Here is a 23,337-nt window from a genome sequence, read left to right on the forward strand (position 1 = left end):
ACACACCTTTAATCCCAGCAGTTGGGAGGCAGAGGCAGGCAGAACTCTGTGAGTTCGAGGCCAGCCTGGTCTACATAGTGAGTTCTGGGACAGCTGGGGCTACAGGGAGACCCAGTCTCAAAAAGACAAAAATTTTTTTTTTATTTACTTATTTATTATTTATATTGCCTGCATGTATGTAAGTGCACTCATGTATGCAATGCTCTCAGAGGCCAGAAGAGGGGCATTGGAACTCCTGGAACTAAAAATAAGGATAGTTGTTAGCTGCCATATGGGTGCTAGGAATTGAACCTGGGTCCTCTGCAAGAGTAACCAGTGCTTTTAACCACTGAGCATTTCTCCAGCCCCCTGTTTCCTCATTTATAAAATTAGTGGTTGAGTAAGTGGACCATGGATTGAAGAATCTCTTAGAGACTTGTTAGTTTAACATTCTTTGTTAACTTTTTGCCATTACAGCATGACATTATCATCTACAAAATTCTTTTGGGAACCACACACTTGAGTTACAAAAAATGATTGCAAAAAACTCTCATACTGTTTTAAGTAAGATTACTATTTTGTGTTGGCTGCATTCGTAGCTATCTTGGCTGCATGCAGCCCATGGGCCAGGTGTTAGACACAGCAAAGCATCTGTTGAATCTTTTCAACTGACCAACAAAAGATGCACTTGTGGATAATATCCAAACCCATCACCTAGGAATTCATTCCTTTGCAAAGTATATCCACTCTCTCTTGGGTTACAGTGATAATCCAAAGACTCTGCCAAAATACAGATGTTACGTGTAAAGTTCAATGTGCTAGACCATAGCCAGCTGTTCCATATCACAACTTACTATACAATACACTCATTGTTTTTCTTCCATTTCCCTTAGTTTAAACCTTTTACTAATTAAATAACCAGCAAAGATAAGAGGGTCCCACTTTCTTACTCCCATCTGGTTAACTGGAGACATATATCCTGCTGATAACCAGAAATCATGAGATGCTTTACCAGGTCTACCTAGGCAGGGCTGGTGGAGGAGAGAGGAGAAAATGAAGAGGAGGAAAGAAGCAAAGCCAACACAGTCTCATCTCCTGCAGCAGCTGCTCTGTGAAGTTGGTCCCTGACTGTGTTGCTGAGACAGGGAAGGAGATCCTTATCTGATCTCAGATCTAAGTGTATGGGAAGAAGGAGAAATAAGAAAATGTACTTGGGAATTAAGAGAAAACACCAACAATGTTCCCTGAAGGATGTATCTGCTTAACAACTGTCCCAATGAGTTCTGTAACTATCCCCAAATGAATAGTGGCAATGCAGGCTGAACCCCAAGAATCTAAACTCGTGTGTACATTGATTAGAATTCACTTGTCTCTACTGATTTTGTCTGTTTTCCTTTTCACCTTGTGCACCTCACCACCCCCACCCCCACTTTTTTCTTCCTTACTGCTGGATCTCTATTCCTTCTACTTTTTTTTTTTTTTAAATCTAACTCACTTTCACTTTTTATCTAACCCACTATTATAAGCAATTCACACCCTCTATCGGAAGGAATATATGCTTCAGGGCTCTGTTTACATCTTTCGTTCAATCCTTTCTTGTGAAAACAAGCCAAGCAGCCTTCCCAGCAAATAGTCATTGAACTACTGTTCAAATTTAGAGAAGCATGAAAAGGAAACTCAGAAAATGAAAGGTCTTAATCTTGACTCTTTCGTTTCAGCCTACAAGGAAAAAATGAAGGAGCTGTCTATGCTGTCGCTCATCTGCTCCTGCTTCTACCCTGAGCCTCGCAACATCAACATCTACACTTACGACGGTGAGTTGCTTGCACAGAGACAGCCCTACTAGCTGCATAATTTGCAAAAGTTAGACAACATGTGCGCTCAAAGCTCCTGACATAATTAGACAGGCATTTTGAAGACCTCAGTGTTGACTTGCTATGTCTAGGTCTTACTGATTGCCTGTTGCACACAACAGTTTGAAGTTGGTGCTGATAACAGCACATTAATGTCTTTTAAGAAACATAGCTGGCTTGTTATTAGCAGCCTCATCCAGCATATCACACTCCACAGGATGTTGAAGGCTTTTCTTTGCATATAATGGAATATGCTGTTACAACTACACTAGGTCTTAATTTGCAGGAAACTGTTTTCTACATAGAACATGCAAGAGAGAAAATCAACAATCAGTGCTATTTTAGTTTGTAAACTGTTTGTATTTTGTGCGTGGATTGTAAAGATGTTGATACTAGTAATCAAATTCATAAATAAAATTGACTTATGATTGAGGCCATAAGCAGAGGGTTTGAGAAGATAACCTAGTCATCCCATGACAGATGGCTCAGACCTATAATTCAACACTCAGGAGGCCAGGGCAAGAGGATTGCTAGTACAAGCCTAGCCTAGACTACATAGTGAGACTCTGTTTCAGAAACTCATAGAAAACACCCTAGAGTTGGCATAACAGGAGGAGTTGACTTTACTGATGTGCAACCTTTTAGGTTTGCTTTATCCTTATCCATGGTGGTTAGTTTTCTTTCCTTTCTGACACTGCCACTGTCCACATAGCCTCAGACAAGTGGCTACCAACACTCTTTGAACATCCTTTAGTTCTAGCTTCTCCCAGGGATGTCAAAACAGCTTGATCTTAAGAAACAGCGGTTTCTTGACTCTTAAATCTGTGCTGTCACTGAGGGTCCAACAAAGAGTTTAGCAAGGTCCTTGCCCATCTGGGACTCAGGACTCAATAGAAGAGGCTTACAATACACAAATGACCAGCAAGGAGAGGCTTGGGACATAGGAGCCATGATGGTTTCTCCTGCTTTGGGGACTAAGAGGGCAGAAGGAAAGAAATGCAGTGTGTGAGCTAACCGTTAGACCTGAAGAGACTCAGCATCCCTCAGGCAGTGCTTCAAAAAGAAATCAGTGGAGACTTTCAGATTCCTAAAGCTTTTATTTGGCCTGTACGTCTATACTAATAGTATTACGAATTGTTTATGATAAGAATTAATAATAATTTGGGGCTAGGCATGGTGGCACATGCCTTTAATTCCAGCACTCAGGAGGCAGAGGCAGGCAGATCTCTGTGAAATCAGGGCCAGCCTGGTCTATGCAGCAAGTTCCAGGCCAGCCAGGACCACAGGGAGACCCAATCTCAAAAGAGAATCAATAATAGTTTTAATTATTGTTTACATTTACAAACATGAAGCACCTGTATTTACTTTCAGTGTCTTGGCCTTTTAATCTTCACAGCAATACAACAATCTTAGGAGGAAGGAGGATTTGTTTGTTTGTTTTTTGTTTTTAGGCGCAGTTTTATTATGTAGCCCATGCTTCCCATGCTGGCCTAGAAACTAATAGTGATCCTCCTGCCTCAGCCTTCTGAGTGCTGGGATTACTAGTGGGGTATCCATATCCAACAAGAATGCATCTTTTTCTCTTAGATATGAATTAAAAGCTAAGAGACTTTAACCTTCCCAGTAGTATGTAAATCTCAGGCACTAACTCCTCTGATGCAAATATGGGAAGTCTAATTCCAGAGTCTCTAATCTAAGCCATGTAAAATCTGTCACCTACAGATCAGCTATTTTTGCTTGCCCTTTCTCATAATTTTTCCATGGGTTTTTATGGCTTTTGTGGAGTTGAATATAAAATGTGAGTAAAATTTTGGAGACCTTAAGGGTGTTTTAAAGTATTTTTACAGTTTACATATGTGGGGGAACCCCATTATTTCCAACACACTTTGTGTGTCTGCTAGCATTTGAGGATTTAAGACAGTTCCCCACAGCCTGCAGTTCTTACTGACCACAGCCCCTGACCCCACGTGCACCGCAGCAGGATGGAAGGAAAACAAATCTTCACAATAGAAGTGATATTTTGGCTCTGCTCTGCTCTGTTCACGGCTAGCCTGGTGACCTGGCAGACCTAGTTACTATCACTTAAGAGACATTAATGAATCAGAGGGCACTTTGAGGTTAGGGAAGGGTGTGGTGATAGAAATCTAGAAACAGCCTCACTCCAAAGGACTAAGGATGCTTAGCATGGGAGGAAATTTGAAACATCAAATCTGTTTTCAAATAGAGCCTGCCTTCCGTATCCCTGGGTTCAACATCTGAAAATTCAACCAATTTCAGATGGAAAATATTTGGGGGAGAAAATGAATCTGTGCTGAACATATACAGGTTATTTTCTTCTCATTATTTCCTAAACATACAGCACAGTCTTTCCATAGCAGGCGTGTTATGTATTCTGAGCAAAGCAGATATGATGCAATGTGTCCTGGTTGTCACATGAAAGTATTCTACCATGTGTTAGGGTAAGAGATTTGACCATCCTCTGATTTTGGTACCCCCGCCAGGGAGTCTTAGAACAGCCCTGGAGGGTAGCAAGGGACAACTACACCTGAAAGATTGGTGATGTTGGCTTAATCCAGGGGAGTCTCAAGTTACAAACAAGGATCAGTGGGCAGAGACCAGAAGGATGTAATGTGGGACTCAAACCAGGGTCCTAAGTTATGAGTTATGCAGCTATAAATGTCCTTGTGGACACTACCTATCACTCTTTTTTATATAAACTATTTTATATTATAAATGATGACAGAAGACCAAAATGAAAAGATCTGATAATCAGCTCACATTTATATTATACAAGATGAAAATTTGTTACTACATAAGCTACAAATTTTTAAAATGTCTAGCCATTTTTTGTTTAACAAATAAAACTGTATATGTTTACAGTGTACATGTTTTCAAATACAATATATACTTCATAACAACTAACTCAAATTAATTAACATACACGTACCTCACATGCTTTTCATGTATTTGTGGTGGAAACCCGATCTGAGAAAATAGATTAAAAATGCTATGATTACAAATACAATGGAGTTTTATTCCATCATATAAAAGAAGAAAATTACGGGGCTGGAGAGATGGCGAGCAGTTAAGAGCACTGGCTGCTCTGGCAGAGGACCCAGGTTTGATTCCCAGCACCCTCAAGGTGGCTAACAACTGTTCGTAACTCCAGTTCCAGGGGAGGGATATGACACCCTCTTCTACCTCTGTGAGCATTACATGACACAGTTGCACTTACATATATGCAGACAATACACTCATACACATAAAATAAAAATAAATAAAATATTTTTAAAAGAAGAAAATTATGTCATTTGCAAGAAAATAGATGGAACTGTAAATCATCTTAGTTAGCAAAGTAAATAGAACTCAGAAAGATGAGCATCTTTTCTTCATATGTATAATATATACTTCAACATATATTTAAATACATAAATGTAAATATACATCTATATGCCATGAAAGTAATTGAAAGAATATTTGTGAAGAAGGTGGCCAAGAGGGGACAAAGAAGACAAGCGAGGGTGATGGGATGAGACTATAAACAGAATATATGATATACATATTTCAGGTGTCACAATCAAACCTATCATTTTGTGTGGTATATATAAGCTAATAAATTTTAAATGGAAAAACCAGCACTATACAGTGTTACTGTCATGACCATGTTTTACAGTAGATCTCATGAACATATTTCTGCTGTCTAAAATTTTGACTATTTGGCCATCTCCCAATATTCACCCCCAAACCCCAGCCTCAGCAGCCACCACCACACTCTGCATTTATGAGGTCAGGCAATCTTTGTCTTTCTGTGGCCTGGATTATTTCTCTTAGGAAAATCTGTTCCAGGGTCATCTATGTTGTTACAGATAACAGAATTTCCTAAACTCATCAACAGAAATATTTGTCCTTTTAAAATATATGCACAGTTGTGCTGTGGGAGTGCTTATCTGTTCAAAACAATGTAGAGATAGTTATCTATGCAGTATTTTGTTTGTTTCCTAGAAGAACAATGCTACTTGCAATTACTGATCACCAAATTATTAAAGTAAATGCATGCTTCAAGTTCTGCCTGCATAACATTCTCCTATTTCCTTTCTTAGATATGGAGGTGAAGCAAATCAATAAACGTGCCTCTGGCCAGGCTTTTGAACTGATCTTGAAGCCACCATCTCCCATCTCAGAAGCTCCACGAACTTTAGCTTCTCCAAAGAAGAAAGATGTGTCTCTGGAGGAGATCCAGAAAAAACTGGAGGCTGCAGAGGAGAGAAGAAAGGTAAGTCTCTCCATGGCTTTTGAAGTTCCTCCTTCTGTCTTTTCATCCTTCCTCCCTTTCTGTCCCCTGCTGTCTTTTAGACAGAGAGAGAGACAGAGACAGAGATAGAGAGAGACAGAGAGGCAGAGACAGAGATAGAGACTGAGATGGACAGAGACAGAGACAGAGAGACTTGAAGCAGAGATTCCAAGAAACAATGACACCTGAACCCTCACCATCTCAACATAGTGAATCTCTAACAGAGTTTCAGGTTTGTTGAGATAAACATTCAACTAGAGTAAGATAGATACCAATATTAGGGTAACCCAAACCAGAGTTCTCAGAAAGAAGACATCAATGCCCTGGTTCTTCTCTACCATCTTGGTTTCTTTATCATGAAAGACTTTCCCCTAGTCCACCAGCACAAAGCTTCAGAGAAATCATAGCATCAGGTGAGTCCAGGGATGAGAACAGGAGAGGCAATTCATCCCCTCAGCCTCTGGCTCACACACCCAGTATAGTGTTCTGCTCTCCTTGAAACAATCAACTCCCAGATCTCCCTAGGAGATCTATGAGCCTACATGCATTTTACCCTAGGTAAGGGCTGTAGGTTTCCCTTCTCCTCAAATCCCATTGGCTACCCTTGAAGTTAGACCTTCCAAGATGAGGACCATATTTGAGATCTTTCGTACCTTCCTCTATCCATTGCCAAGCCTTGACGGTATCTTCCTTGTTTTGCCTTTAGTCCCTGTTATGTTAAAAAGCCTTTCTTGTGCCAAATCTTTAATTTTCTACAATCAGATAAAATAAAATAAAGAGCATTAAGATTTGAGGGCAGGGGCTGGATCTATGGCTCAGCAGTTAAGAGTGCGTACTGCTCTTGCACAGTACCCAAGTTCAGTCCCCAGGACCCATGTCAGGTGACACACAACCATCTGTAACTCCAACTCCAGAGGACTCCAATGCCTCTGACTTTGCCAGGCACCTGGACTCATATGCACAAGCCCACACACAGACACATGCAGACTGACTGACACACACACACGCAAATTAAAATAAATCTTTAAAAAAATTGAGAGCATTAAGATATCATAGCAACTCTATGCATTAGATAAAGAAGTTCTGTCTGCACATGTCTCTTGCAGCAGGTACCTATCAAAGCTCTTGAGATCATCCAAAAATGGAACTTTTTACTGTAATTCATCCTGGCATTTCATTTTCTATTTACTTTATCATGTATTTTTAGACTCGTGTGGTCACTAAGAATATCCTCCACACACAATCTTATGTTTTGAATGAAGCTCTGCATTTTAGTAATTTTTAATTTTATGTTGTCTGCAAAAACCTACAAACACATTAAATACTATTTTACAGACACACATACTACTATTGTTATAAATTTGAGCTATTAACCCAAGTATATGTATAGGACTTAACATTTTTTTAATGCCTTATCTTTTGTTGTTCATAGCTAGAGCCACCTGCCTAAAACCCTGCAGGGCATGTTATACTCTGCAGAGACACCTTCCTGGTAATGGGCACAGCACAGCCTGCACAGGAAGGCATAAACGTGGAGTGTAATGCACGCAGATGACCAAAGTTGACACATGGCAATCAGAACACAAAGTCAGTGACTGAGTCAAAATTAAAACTCAGAAACCAAATTCAGCATGGTGGCTCAGTACACTGATGGTATTTCTAACTACTGTATTTAATTAAAAGAAAATGGAAATGGTTAAAGGAAAAAGAACACAGATAATAAAAATCAACCGGGTGTTCATTTATAAAACTTACAAAACTCCCTAAGGCAATTAATTAATGATTCTGGTAAAATGCCTCTGCCCTGACAGCAGTAAACTATTAACAGTTAAACAAACATTTAAGCAATAAACTTGAACTAGAAATTGACCACTTAGCTAATGGACATTTACAAATGGAATCATCCATCATTTTGATGCCTCTATATATATATATTCCAATTATATATATGCACATTTTCCCCCCTCTGGAAACTTTTTTAAAAGGTGTATTCTGTTACATTTCTTGCCCCATTTGTGAATTTTTTTAATGAGGAAATCACCATGTGTTTTATGTCCTAGTGGCACAATTTTAATTAGAAGAAAGTACAACTAATTAAGAGAAAGTATGAACTTAAAGATTCAGCCATTGATTTTGTTTTTCCTACTGGATTGTACTGACTTAATTAGCACTCATGTGAAGAACTGTCGATTCCCTTTAAAGAGTCTTCAGCAAATGCATATACCTCAGTAAGTACCCAGATGAAGTCTCACAAATAATTCAACTGAGCTAACTAAAACAGAAAGTGAGTGTAGGACCAAAAGACTGAGGACAGGCTGTGGAAATGAGGACAGCTGAATTTAGACAATGGCGCATTATCAGAAGCTTTCTTTTTAAGCCACTGTTTATTCATGCATCTAGTTGGATTCATTTCCAAGAAAGTTTAGATTCCCTCAGTTCCAAATCACTTTCTACCAACACAGTAACTCCAGCAAAAGCATAACTTCTCTTTCTCTATAGTTCTGATGAAGTCTGGAAACTGGGTCTCAACAACCTTACCTGGACCACATAGCCAACCCTGAACCACTTGCTGTAGCATGGCAAGGGAGATACAGGAGTGTGAGCCACAAATCGGGGTCACTCACCCACCACTGATATGTGGAGATGGTTAGGCAATATCTGGGGCTGAAGAGTGTAGCTCTCAAAAAACAAAAATTGAGATATCTGACCAGAAAAAAAGGGAAATGAATCTCAGACACACAAAATCGCAGATATCCATGATTTTGGTCTGCAAATTTTTAGTGTTACTAAGATAGAAATTTTATTTAGCTCATACACTATTCAATTCGTGTTCTTTTGCCCTGCTGACATCCTATGTGTTTTTATATAAAAAGCTATCTATTAGCAATTTACCCATGTTATCTCAAAGAATTTACCCATATTAGCCATGTTTAGTAGTACATAAAACTGTACTACTTATTAGAAATACACTATAAATCACATTACATACTTATATTTTTAAGTGGCCAGATAAAAATAAAAATGTGAGATTAATTTTATTAATATTTTAACTAGTATATCTAAAATATTATATCAACATGTAATCAATAGTAACATATCAATTAAGACATTGTTTTTATTCACACTAAGTTGAGAATGGGATTTACTCCTCAAAGAATTTACCCATATTAGTCATGTTTCGAGTTCTTCTTGCCCACCTGTGGCCAGGAGTCACCAAAATGGACAACAGCACACAGCTAAGTGATCAGAAAACTTCTGTGAGCAACAGGGGAAATTTACATCTGTTTTTCAAATTGATACCAGATAATTATTCACATTCAACTTTTGGAAGTCTCTAAAAGTCACATTGGCATAGAAGCCTAGAGAGTTGAAGGACCGCCAGTGTTATGATTTCCATACCATGTTAGCAGAGCCTACACAAGAAAAGTTGAGGACCCTGTGCCCCCACACCTTCTTCCTGGCTTCCTGTGGTCTCTATTCACATTCCAGCCACTTCTCTGACCCCAGGTGTGTGACCCATTTCTCCTTTTTGTATCAACTGCGCTCAGATTTCCCTTCACGGCACTTAATATGATTTGGTAAGCAGACACTTACTTGCATATTCATTTATTTAACACTATAGCCCACATTAAATTTCATATGAATAGAGATATGTGTTATAGTGTCTGGCTATAATTAGTACTACAAATACTTTTAATAAATTATAATTCCTGGGGTCAAATGTTAAAGTAGCAGTATGTATGTTATTTCAACTTTTATTCATCCCCCCATCCTGAAACAAAATTATAGTCAATAACTTTCCAGATGACATCTTTGAAATTGCACTAAGTAAACTCTGTCATTCCAAAGAGTCCCATGTCTGCAGAAAGTCACACTATTGACACATACTTGTCTGGGACCTGCTGTTTGGCCCAACCCTAACTCTAGCAGTAGAGATAGCCTCACCAGCCTTACATCACAATGAGGGACCAATAGCTGATTATAAATCTATCATATGGCAGATGATATAAAATGGGGGACATGAGAGCCGAACACTAAGAGTAGTAAGAGCAGCAAGCACAGAGGCTCAGGTGGGAGGTTACAGTGCGAAGGCCAGTGAGACGAGGAGGAACTGAGGTCAGGAGGTAGTGCTCTAAGGCCTTTAGTTTGAGCTGAAGTGAAAGGATGGCAGTGAGAGAAAACAGAGCCATGTGTCAGTACTTGATATGAATCACAGCATAGTTTCAAAGAAATATATATTGTTAAAGGGAGGCTTAACTAGAAAAATAGTGTTAGATATGTACAGGAAACAGCAAAATGTTCTAGACTAAAAATAAGAAGTTTCAGAACTACGGATACACAGAGGCAAGGATGCAGAAAACGTGTCTTGAGGGCAGGTGTGGCAGACTAATGGCATTGGGAGTGAGGACTTCAGGGCTCGAATGCTAGGTCATGGAGTCCATTCTGTAAGCCAAAAAGAGCTGCTGAAGACTGAGAAACAGCAGCCAGCAATAGTGCCATTGCCCTGGGCCCACCTCCTTTCCCATACATTACAGGTGGTTGTGTTTTGTTTTGTTTTTAATTTTACGTGTATGAGTGTTTTTCCTGCATGTAAGTATACCACACATGCCCATGGAAGCTAGAAGAGAGTGTTGGATCCCCTGGAACTGGAGTTTTGGACAGTTGTTAGCCACCATGTGGGTTCTAAAAACTGAACTACTGAACCCAGGTCCTCTACAAGAGAAGCCAGTGCTCTTAACCATGGAGCCATCTCTCCAACCCCACGTTATAGATTTTTTTAAAATTCTTCCTAGATCACATATCATTTAAGTGTATATTAATAATAGTATTTTGCTATTATTATAACCAAAGACAGTTGTTAGTGCCAATCAATATTCCTGGTTATCCTAAAATATAAACATTTACTCACAAAGTTGACATGATCCTAACTCAAAGTAAATACAAAGATAGACATAGGCAGAGGTGTGAAATGCAATATTTTTTTATTTGTTTGTTTTGGTTAGGACTTTCTAAACACAAAACCACTTATTAGCATTTTTAAGGCCTGTCCATGGGAGTCCTGGGGCCCACATTGTTTGGCCAGAGCTTTCTGGAGTCAGGACTGAAGGCTGCTGTAGAGGTGGTGTGGACTCCACAACTCATCAGATGTACTGTGTTTATTAAAAATTTTGGCAGTTTTCCCAAGTCCCTAGGCCACTTGCTGACACTGTTGTAGCACTGACCATCTGGTGGTGAGGTTGGATGGCGCTCCACAGGCTCCTTCCTGCTGGGACTAATGCTCCGTTGGTTAGCTGGTCGAAAAGCTCATTCTGAAAAGAATAACTTTTCCCTGCTTTTTCTCCTTTATTGAAATATCTCTGGGAACCAGTGCCCATATTTTGAAATTAAAATCTCTGCATTGCAACTGCCCACATGGGGGAAATGATATAAACATTTCCATTGATTTATTCATTTATTCGTTCATTCAACATTTACATAGCAAGAGGCAGCAGAGATAGGTTTCCATGCACTCCAGTTGGCCCAAGACAACTCCAACATTCTCCACTGTTCCAATATCATTATTAATGACTTCTCTTTCGTGAGTGCTCTAGTTTGGACAATCTGTCACAGACTACAGCATTAGTAGCTTAAAAACACCTTTCAAGTCATCCTGAGAACATGTGATTACTAACTAGGTCTATGGTCAAATTTATCCCACCTAGTTAATAATTGTTGCCCCTGGGCAAATCACCTACACTCTGTCTTCTTTAACTATCTATAGAATGAGACTTTTAAAAGGTCCCACATCACGGAAGTAATGTAAGAATTAAGAAGTTACTTTCCATGAGAGAGTTGGCTGTTACTGGATAAAAATATACCCAGTCTGGCCTTAAGGAGATTATGTCTAGAAAACTCACAATTTTATAAAAGAAAATGGTTCTGAAAAGCCAGACACTAAAATGTTGCCATCTAGGACATTTCACAAATATTTGAAATATAATAAAACATTCCTTCTCGTAATCATATATAAGTATAAACAGGTTGACTAGTATATAGGTACGTCAGTCCAACTGAAAGTGGCTTGAAAAAATCATGAAAATTTAATATTCATGAGCTTGATAAAATAGATGCACACTAAAATAGAGTAAATTTAAAAACTCCCTGCTCAAAGCCATCTGGTAAGACTTAATTCACGTATTACTATCACTGGCACAGTGAATTCCTACATCCTATGAGCTTCTGAAAAGAGGGAAGATGGGCTGCTTATTGTAAAGGAAACAGTATGAAATGGAACCATTGACCTCCAAACCTGGTAGGTTTAACTTGTCCATTTGTATCTTTCACATTTCAGAATGAGGCCTTCTCATTCCTTTCCTTTATAGAGTCATGAGTCCTTGGTAGACCATGACCTCTGCAAGGTCAGAACTGGGTATATTTTATACAGTAACCTACGCTCTCACAGTGCTTGTTCTCCATCTTTATGGAGAGGGCCTTTCTAATTCTTTCAATAGCTCCAGGACAGAGGGCCTTCTACTCCAGCCGTGTATCGTATTCACACAAAATATAGCTCTCACCTCAAAAGGCAATAAAGAGAGTTTATTCTTGAACCAAATATGAGTGACCATTGCCTAGGAACACAGATTCAGGTTTCCCCAAATACCATGTCCCAACACAGTTAACAGTTTTATGAAGTTTTATAGTCAGAACACAAAGATAATCATAAATCAAGACACTTTTCAAATGCATTGGTAGGACATCAGGTGGGTTAGGTCACAGGAAAGCAAGGAAACCTCTTCTATAGGCTTCAGATACTGACACTTTTGGGTTAATGAAAGCAAGTGCTCTGTTAAATGAATGCATAGCAAATGGTCTCATGCAATAGTTACAAGGACCTTAGGAAGAGGAAGATAAAGGCTGTTCAAGGGGTCAGGATAGCCCAAGACAGTTTGTAATTAGGCTCTGCATTACAACCTCTCCACATAAGCCTATGGAGAACTGTCAGGCAAGTGTGTCCTTCTTCAGGAATTTTCATCCACAGCTGGTATCTTGCTTGGTAAATGGCAGTTGAGATAGAATACAGGAAAAGAGGGGGTGGGATGCAGTGCTGGGTTAGCCACAGCTCATCATTCAGAAAGGTGGTATGATCATGGGTCACAAAATCCTCCTGGGGGTGGTCTTAGCAAGGAAGGCACCCCAGCTCTACTTCTGGGAGGGAACCATAGTAACCCCATTCCAGGCTTCAGAGTGAGAAGGACTCGTTCTGAAACCTCTAGGTTTTCATCGTTTTTAAGTTTCTTACCGTTCTGCTGGCTTTTCAACACAAAGTGAACATTGCAGACTTTGTTTCACATAACTACTCACAATTGTCATAGTTCAACACAAGCTTTTTGTGCCTTTAGCTGGGCAAAAAATTTTTTATTCCAGCATTAGTGGTAAGGCCAATATTACTGACACAGCTTCCAGTGTACTAGTGGAAAAGCACTTTGGGACTAAGGGACTTAGTTTGACAAATGGTCCTGGATAACAAGTAATATATATCCCAAATGATGAAAAGGGACAGGAAAATAAAGTGGTGAGACAATGTTTACTTCAGTGATAAATGGAAAACTGGTGCCGTCTAAAATATAGCCTTAAATCTCTTATGTGTACATAAAGTAAAATGAGTTTTATACACCAGTTAACTTAGATTTATCTTCCAATTCATTTATGCAGTAATTAAACCTGCATACTCAGTAGTATAAGAAATGATAATTAACCTCCTTGCAAAATGTTAAAGTGTTCCTAAATGTGTAATAACTCTTCTCCCATCTCGTTACTCTGCCTTCACATACCTCCCGTGTCATCATTCCAGTGATACCGAGTTCCACGTGAGGAGGCGTATGTTGAAAAAAGATGTTCACAGTAACCTGCCTCAGTTTCTCCAGTACTGAGAAAGGGAAGGTTCACTGGTGTCTCTGGATGTCACATTGAAGGACTCAGCTCTATGGCTGCCTTGACTTCTGCATTGTGTCCTCTGACCACTGTCCAGTTGTCCATTTCGGTACTCAGTGACCTTCTGTGTTGGATACATACTCTTCAGCAGTGTTCCTTCAAGATCAGATACTTTATCCTCGAACAATTCATAGGCAATGAATTTACCAGTTTCTACCTCCTTATCAGCCCACACTGCCCACCTTCCCTTCTGCCAGTCTGCCCAACCACGGTGCAAAGTAGGAATGCCTATTAGAACACACAGTGAGAAAGCTATTTCCGTTGAAACTAAAGGAGCGCCTTCTGCATTTGTACATCACCCTTTTCCGTTCCTCAGCTTCTCATTCATCTTATGTTGTGTCTCTGAAGTAACTTTTCTGTGCCTTTTCTGAAGTAACTGCTTAATTGCTCATTGATCCAAAAAGAAATCAAAATCAGTTTTCTTCTTTGATGGTATAACTGCAAGATTAAGCCATATTCATGCAAGAATCAATTTCTCCCAGGAATAAACCTAGAAAAGTTATAGGCAGAACTAGCTGGGCAGTAGACTGTGATAAGTGATAAGTGGAGAAATAAGGATGGCATCTGGCATCCGTAAAAGCTAAGCTAACAACCTCCAAGAAGAACTGGTTTAAAATTAAGTACCAGGGCTGGGAAGACAGCTCAGTGAGTAAAGTGCTTAGTACAAAAGATGAGGATCTGAGTTCAGATATCTAGCACCCACATAAAAATCCAGGCATATGTCTATAACCCCCGCACTCTGAGTCAGAGACTGGTGGATCTGAGGGTCACTGGCCAGCCAGTCCACTCACAGCAAATTCCATGTTTAGTGAGAGACCCCATCTCAGAGAAATAAAGTGGGGAAGCAATTGAAGAACATACTCCAACAGCAACCTCTGACCTCCACACTTACCTGCATGGGGGAGCGCATGTACATATACGTGTGAGCATGCACACACCACACACACACGCACACACACACACACACACAAAAAAAAAACTTAGTAGTGCCAGGTATGGTGACTCAGTCTTTCATACTGGCATTCAGGAGGCTGACACAAGAAGATGACTGAGTTTGAGGCCAGCCGGGTGATAATGTTCAAGATACTGTCTCAAAACAAAACACCCTTGACTATTATAAGTAGAAGCCAAAATAGGGAGCCTAAGTACTTTCTCAGTGAAGAATGCTTTCTACCATAATTAACTCGAGATCCTCTATTTTTTATGGACGTGAGCTTTAAATATTTAAATTACTGATAATTATTACATTGTCAAGTAAATCAGTTAAGTATACAACATTCTCTTACAGTGATGAGAAAAGCTTCCCAGAAATGAACGAGGACAGGTGACCCAGGCCACCTTGGCAGGTCTTTTTCAGCTATCATCAGAGTGATAACACCGTCCCACCTTCTGCTTCTGTTTCACCCTATTAATTGCACTTTTAAAAATGCACTTGACACCTCCGCTATGTAATCTCATTTGGCCCCAAGGGCTGCAGAAGTGCTAACCCTGTTAACTGAAGCATTGCAAAACAAGCTGACCCAGTAGGTGTAATAGGCACTGCTTCTGGTAGGGATTCTCTTTGACTCGGGATAGGGATGGGAACCATGGGAATTTGTTCAAGCAGACCATGAGTGTCTAAAGGCTTCCCTTCCAGTCTGCTTCCTCTGCTGCCACTTTGGCTCTTCTTCCAAAGAAATTAAGAATAGAAATCGAAACATTAGGTTGAAACACAAGTAAACCAAGTGCTGGAGGTAATTTGAGTTTCTAGAAATGAAGCATTCAGCAGTTGCAGAAACCTGCTGATAAGGATCCCTAGTAACTCCTGTGAGCTGTGAGAACTTCAGGCGCAAGGCCACTTGCCAAACACCCCACTCCCCTACAGCAAGGTGGCCCCCAACACCCCACAAAGCAAAATGCAAACCCAGTTTTCTGAATGCCAGCTGGGGTTCATTTCCTTGTGCCCCAGGGGCTCCTGCAGAAGGGCTGCTTGAAACAAATAGCTGAGGATGAGCCAGCTGGATCCTGTCAGGCAGCACCGGAAACCCTGATATATGGAAAGAAAGCAGAGAGAAGGAACTACTTGTGCTTTGCAGAAATCTCAGCATCCACCTGCTGTTTAGCAGCGGTGGCCAGTGGGCCCGTGTTCCTCAGAACACTTGTGTTCAGGTGGAAAAAAAGGCCTCATACTGGAGGACTTTGAAAAGCTGTTTTGTTTTCCTTTATTTTGATTTGTTTTATTCCTTCCAGCTGCCTCCACAGGATTCTGTGCATAACAGAAGCCCAAGGCTCCCGTGCACCTTTGTTCGTTGATAATCTTGAGTTCCTTTTCCAGCCTGGGGTTACACAGAGTAAATCTTCTGAAACAAAGGATCAGAGATGTATGCTCTTTGTAGGGTTCACGTCTCTATGAACTTCCCTATCAGTCTGGCCCCATTCTCTGGACGTATGCATGTGGGGATGAGGGAGGCTTAAGGAAGACTTGGACTGTCCTCACCGTGAGGACTCCTGAATCTTCTACTCTGTAACCAAGGAGATCGAACAAATCTGCAAAAATGAGAGGACCAGAATTTTCCACGTGTCCTGCTGTGCTGATAGGCTCAGTGTCTTCACCATCTCATAAAGTGTCTTGAGTCTTATTTTTAACAGTAATGCCTAGAGCCAGGTGTGGTGATACATGCCTGTAATCCTAACAGTGGGAGGCTGAGGCAGGAGGAGCATAAGTTTTAGGCCAGCCTAACTACATAGCACCCTCTCCCAAAAATAATAATACTAATAGTAGTAATAATAATAATGGCTACCAATTTTTTCAGTCTGTACTTACTCTGTGTTAGACCTTTGACCTTGAATCAAATGGCCAGGAAAATTCCATCTGGATCTTGTTAGAGCAGCATTCAGGAGGGAGAGGAGAAAATATTACTTTATGAGATCCTGACAAATAACCCTAGAAATATCTATGACCCTTATTCATACACTAAAAATTTCATACAAACTCTTCTCGTAAAAATAAACTAAAAAACAGACATACCCTCCTGCCTGTAACAATCTCCCTCTCCCTTTAGCAATTACCAGTCAGCCTGTAAATGCTGCATCAAGCAAAAGTTATGTTCGCTGCTTTATCAACAGCGCCCTCTGGAGGCAGGAAGATGAACCAGCTAGAAAATATGTAATTGTTTCCCCCCTAGAAAACTTCCAAATTTTAACTCAATTGTGTTGTCATTTTCTCATTTTTCGTATCAGCTTTCTTGAAGTTAACATAAAGAATGTGAGGAATGAATGCATTTTAAAATTCAGTGAAACGATTCAGAGTTAAAACAAGAAGATTCTCTATCTCCAGTGAGCCATACAACTTATTCTGGATAGACTTTGAAATAAACACATCAACTGACACTCTTAAAGTTGTCTGACTTTACCATTCCATCTCTCCATAAACCCCTACATCCACTACCATCAATGAAAATGTTTTCCTGTTAGCATGTGTGGCAACTAGCATTTACCAGGCCCCACGGAGGGGGCGGGGTTGTCTTCTGTTGTTCAGGTGTGGGTGTGTATAGTTGGTCCAGTGAAAGTTTATCTTAGAGCATCAGATCATCCTCAGGAAGAACTGGATTGGTCAGCACTGGGTAAGCTTTCTCTTAGCTGAATAGTGTGGAGGAGAAAATAATACATCCAGGGTCCCCAGGAGAGTTCAGACTCAGACACAAGCTCCCACCAAAGCCCATGCCAATGTGTCTTACAAAAGGTAGAATGTGGCCTGTTAGCAGTAGAATCACTGGTACTTTTAAATCAAAGTGTAGATTCCTTGGGATCAGAATCTCCTTCATTACTGAGCCTCCCAGTGGCAACACATGCACAGAGCTCTATGGCCTTCAGACTCTAAAGAATGACATGCACTAGCCCAGCTGACTCAAATGCCTCTGTTCTGACCCCTGAATAGCCACAGGTTCCCAGTGATTCCTCAGAATGTTCAAGTGACAAGTGGCCACCAGAACAAAGACTTTCTACTGTCTTTGGTTGAGTGGACATTAAGTTTGTACAAATGTTTTCAAGTCCCCAAGAATCTATTAAGAGCTTATGGGAAAAGGATTTGGAATAAAAAAAGAAAGTGAATTTGATTAACAAAACTGAAAAACTCCTATAGGGCCCAGCCTAAAGTTGTACAGTGGGGCAGGGAAAAGGGAAACCTGGCCCCAGGCCCTACACATTAGTGTCAGGTTTCCAGGAAATGGTACTATCCAGTGACTCATTATAGCACTTCCTGTCACAAAAATGCTTAGCAGGAAATTTTTTTTAAGACAATCTATCCCCAAACTTTTGGAAACTCATCCACATTCCCAGCATATATACTAGAAGGTTCTAAGCACTGCAGGTTAGTACAAACCCGGCAGTTGTGCTCAAGGCTGGAGCACTACTCATTTGAAGGGAGCACTCCCTGGTCCAGTATTCAGGTAAGCTGGCATTCGGATAATTATAAGATGGATGTGTTTTTCTCCCCCAGTCTCAGGAGGCTCAGGTTCTGAAACAATTGGCAGAGAAGAGAGAGCACGAGCGAGAAGTCCTTCAGAAGGCTTTGGAGGAGAACAACAACTTCAGCAAGATGGCGGAAGAAAAACTGATCCTGAAAATGGAACAAATTAAGGAAAACCGTGAGGCAAATCTAGCTGCTATTATTGAACGTCTGCAGGAAAAGGTAATGACAGCAAAGTGCTGAGCAGAGGGAACATTCCTATGCAGCACAGCTAGAGACACAAGGTTCTGGGAAACAAGGCAGGACAGCAAACCCCAGGCTGGTCTCATGGTGTAGACTGACTAGTAGAGGGGACAGTGTGGTAGAGAAAATGGGAACTCAACGTCAACGCTACAACTTTGTCAAATGTTCCACTGGTGGGTGGGTCAGGAAAGCTAGTTCATACTATAATGCAAACTAATTTATTGGAAAAATATTGAGTCAGACCTACTTAATATTTAATTGATCATATGAATGCTCTACTATATATTGATATAGTATTAAATTAATATAAATAATATTTCACAAAAATATGCATTTAATACAAATATTTAATTGGAAGATTTTATTTTAGGATATTCATGAGTACTGATAAGCCTATTTTCTCCATGTAGGAAAGTCCATGAGGAAATCTGAGGTTTAATAATATTTCGTAAAAGCATAGCAAAAGGGTGTTAGTTGGTGTAGTTCTGGTGTCCTGAGGCCTCTCTCCTCACCCCTCCCCCATACAAACACACACCCACACACACACACACTCCCATCAGTCAGGAGGAACAGTGCTAGAGTCCTCTAAAAACAAAAATTCTATTTTTTAGACTTTGTGCCATCTACCACCCATCCCACCCCCACCACACACATACTCCATCTCCCAAAAGCTTGGCTTTGAAAATGCACCATGGAACTGAAAATTTATCTTTGTCCATTTCCAGAAATTATGTTTGAAAAATAGGAACTTTGAAAAGATGAACCTGTCCTATTCTGTCTGTTACCCTCCATAGCAGTTCTTACAGCTATTTTGTGTCAGGTACTGAAGATACACAGAGAACAGAACTGTCCATGTCATCAGAACCCTGAGAGTTTAAGACTCCAATTCATAATCCTCCTGCCTCAGACTCCCGAGTGTTCAGACATAGGACAGATGAGTTCTATTTGTTGTCTCATCCCCCTGATCTTGAAACCATTGAATTTTCTTCCATTGGCCCTCAATTCACGCTTCTCTTCAGAGCTGTGGAGCTTCTTGCTTGCCATGGTGCCAGAGCTAGTGCCATGGACAGCTGAGAGCCTCACATTCTGTGTAGAATAACTGACTCCACCATTGCCTTAAATCCTAGCCCCTTAAAAACTCCAGTGGAGTTGCCAGGCATGCAACATGCTGATCTCACTCTATAAGTCGACCTCACCTTCAGTACCCAACACAAAGTCTGTGTCACTGGCAGTTCAGGAGTTTTATTGGTTTTGGAATAAAATGCAAGAAAAACTCGAAATCGGCCTCTTGATTTCCACTGTGAAATACTTCATAAAATTTGCATACTTTGGAAAATTTGCATTTCCAGATGTGCTGGCTCCTCACAGATAGTTTTCTCTGTGTTTTTATATTTACCCATCCCTTTCCCTTTTTCTCACAATTGAACTTGACCCCCTTATATATATATAGGCATTTCCACATGAAATTTTCCTAAAAATAACCAACCTGTGGAGGGTTTTTAATTTCTGACATCAAGCTATAGAATCTCCAGGAAAGACTTGGCATCCTAGGTTTTATTTTTAACTCCACATGATTCCAATGTATAGCCAGGTTTGAGAACTAGTAGTTTGTAGCCTATAGTAATTTAAATTTCAGAGAATAAGATCCTAGTCTAGCCTTGTCAATGAAGCAGCCCAGGTCATTACTAGGACCATGTTTTCTTTGGTATTCCATAGCTAAAAAGATGTTTTTCAAGTCTTATAGATCTTTGGTCACTGATAGACAAAATATTTTATCTACTTGGTAGGATGGAAATCTCACAGGAAGTACCAATTCTATTTGACATATTTTAAATTGACAGTAGATTTGGTGCAAAGCTGTCACTTACATTCTGTGTCTATGTCTGTGTGTACCAAAATTACTTCTTTCCTAAAATAGGATGAAGTAATCTGTCATGCTCTATATCTAGCCTTTTGCTTAAATGAAGTTACTCCTAGAAGGTTAGAAATTTTTAAAATAATAGTATTATAACTCGAAAAATGCTTGAAGCTGTCCATGTAACAAGCTTCTATGAAATCTATCACCTGGAAAAGAAATCACTTAAAAATTACTTTTTGCTGGGCATAGTGGTACATGCCTTTAATCCCACCACTCAAGAAGTAGAGGCAGGAGGATCTCTGTGAGATTGAGGCCAGCCTGGTCTACATAGCAAGTTCCAGGCCAGCAGGAGCTACAGGGAACCCCTGTCTCAAAAAGACAAAGAAAAGATTTGTTAGTGAGTTAGTTAATCACTCAATGAACATATATGGGGTCTCTACCATATGCATTGAAACCTGGAAGTAAATGCTATTTATAAGCCAGGCATTACGGGCTCCATCTATAATCCCAGCACTTGGGAGACTGAAGCAAGAGGATCATGTGTTGAAGCCAGCCTAGGCTACATAGTAAGTGAGGCCCATCTCAAAAAGGATATTTACCAGTCATCTCTTTCCTAACACAGACCACATGAAAAATCATCATAAATAACAGCACCAACACCTAGGCAACAAGAGAGCATGCAGTCCAGTCCAGTGTAGACAGTCAACAAAAGGCACTGAAGCGTATCAGTAGAACTCAGTCCACAGCAAGGTTCCCACACTTGGGAAAACAACAGTTTCTACTCTTAGTGTCCCTTCCTCCCCTAATGTACTCAGAACAACCTGCAAAAAATTTGCCACCTGTCCCAATTGCCAGCACACCTCATAACATCAGAACAAATCCCACAGGATTTTCCAGTGGGGTTCAGGCAACCAGGGCAACTGGTTTATACCCACCTATCCCAATTGCCAGCACACCTCATAACATCAGAACAAATCCCACAGGATTTTCCAGTGGGGTTCAGGCAACCAGGGCAACTGGTTTATACCCACCTATCCCAATTGCCAGCACACCTCATAACATCAGAACAAATTCCAAAGGATTTTCCAGTGGGGTTCAGGCAACCAGGACAACTGGTTTACACCCACCAACTTGGGAAAGAAAAGACATTATTTCTGTATAATTGGTAATTTCATGTCTAACAACCTAACCAATGTAAACTAAAAGCATTGGAGCCTTTATTTTAGCGACAACAGCCTCACATAATATGATGTTGCTTGAAATGAAAAAAAAACAGGAGGGACTGGAGAGATGGCTCAGTTGGTTACGAGTACTGGCTGTTCTTGCAAAGGACCCAGGTTTGATTCCCAGCACTCACACAGCAACTATAACCATCTGTAACTCCAGTTCCAGGGCTTCTGATGCCCTTTTCTAGCCTCTATGGGCATTGCATACACATGGTGGTGTAGTTAGATACATGCAGGCAAAACAGTCATATGCACAAAATAAACATAAATAAATTTTAAAAATTTAAAGATAGACTTTTCTTCAGAGAATGAGATTCTGTAATTTTTTTCCTATGAGATTATTTTGACAAAATATAGCTCTCCAGGTATTTAGATTCTGGCCATTATCAAGTCATGTCTATTGTAACTTTACATTCTTCTCAACTGGCTTATATTTGTTCTCTTGTTGGTCCGATTCACAGGTCATGCCATTGCATGACCATTCACTACTACATATGTTTGATGGATGAATAATGAAAGGAGAAGGGATCATAACTCACCTTATTGACTGCTCATTATAGGCCAGCCACTTTTGTATGTATCATCACCTTTAATCCAAACAATGATGTTAACAGGAAATAGTTTATTCTGTTTCACAGCTAAAAGAAAAAAAAAGGAAAACGGTCTTTAGAGAAGTTAAGACATTTGACCAAGATCACAAAGCAAGTAGACTGAAGAGTTCAGGTTTGGATACAAATCTCTTCCACACCAAACTTGTACTCTGTGCTGAAGTTGCTACCAGTCATTAAACACTGAACCGTAAGCAGTCTTGATGGAAGCATTAGACGTGACATTACATGGCTGTCCATGATCCTACAACCGTCATCATCTTAATGTGAGACAGCAGGAGCTGTCTGGGTGCTCCCAGCTTATTCCTGATCCTGCTTTCATGCTGGAAAATCATAATCATTGGTAAATAGAAGATAGCCTGATGATGCCTTTACCCTGCATTTAAAGAGACTTAGACAATAGAATTTCATAGCTAGAATTAGTATCTGAGGTAACCTAGCTCAGGCTGTTTGTTATATTTGATACCTAGTGAAGTTAAAGAGGCATTAAGAGGTAAGGGGGCAGGTAAAGACCTCACATTTCTTAGCTTCCAATAAATAATCTCTCTACAAGGCCCATTTGGAAGAAGATCAGAAGTCTTCCTAAAATTGCCTTTCATACACTTTCATTTCAAGCATTGGTTCCCATGAGGAGGGATAGGAAGGAGAGAGTAAATTTGCAGAAAGTGCTTTCTTCATTTTTTCTGCCTGTCCTGCCCAGGGCCACCGAGAACACCTGGCAAATTGATTATGCATTCCACAGTGAAACGGATAGTCCTAAAGAAGGATTGCCTTAATGAACTTCATAGTGAAGTTCCTAGTTCCTATGCCTAGTTCCTAGGCAGCTACCCTAGGAACCTCTCAACTAGAGGTTTTCTGATG

At 40.2% G+C, this 23,337-nt stretch overlaps 1 protein-coding gene across 1 annotated transcript in view; it reads left to right on the forward strand.

Moving 5' to 3' along the window:
• Stmn2 (stathmin 2) overlaps positions 1 to 23,337 on the forward strand; it is a 52,090-nt gene that overhangs the window by 25,035 nt on the left and 3,718 nt on the right. The window contains exons 2-4 of the mRNA XM_008826059.2: positions 1,698 to 1,793; positions 5,933 to 6,105; positions 18,572 to 18,763. Of these exons, the coding sequence (XP_008824281.1) occupies positions 1,698 to 1,793; positions 5,933 to 6,105; positions 18,572 to 18,763 (461 nt within the window). The remainder of the gene's footprint in view (positions 1 to 1,697; positions 1,794 to 5,932; positions 6,106 to 18,571; positions 18,764 to 23,337) is intronic.

This window comes from Nannospalax galili, unplaced genomic scaffold (assembly GCF_000622305.1).
Source record: "Nannospalax galili isolate Female #2095 unplaced genomic scaffold, S.galili_v1.0 scaffold829, whole genome shotgun sequence".
NCBI classification, from domain to species: Eukaryota; Metazoa; Chordata; class Mammalia; order Rodentia; family Spalacidae; genus Nannospalax; species Nannospalax galili.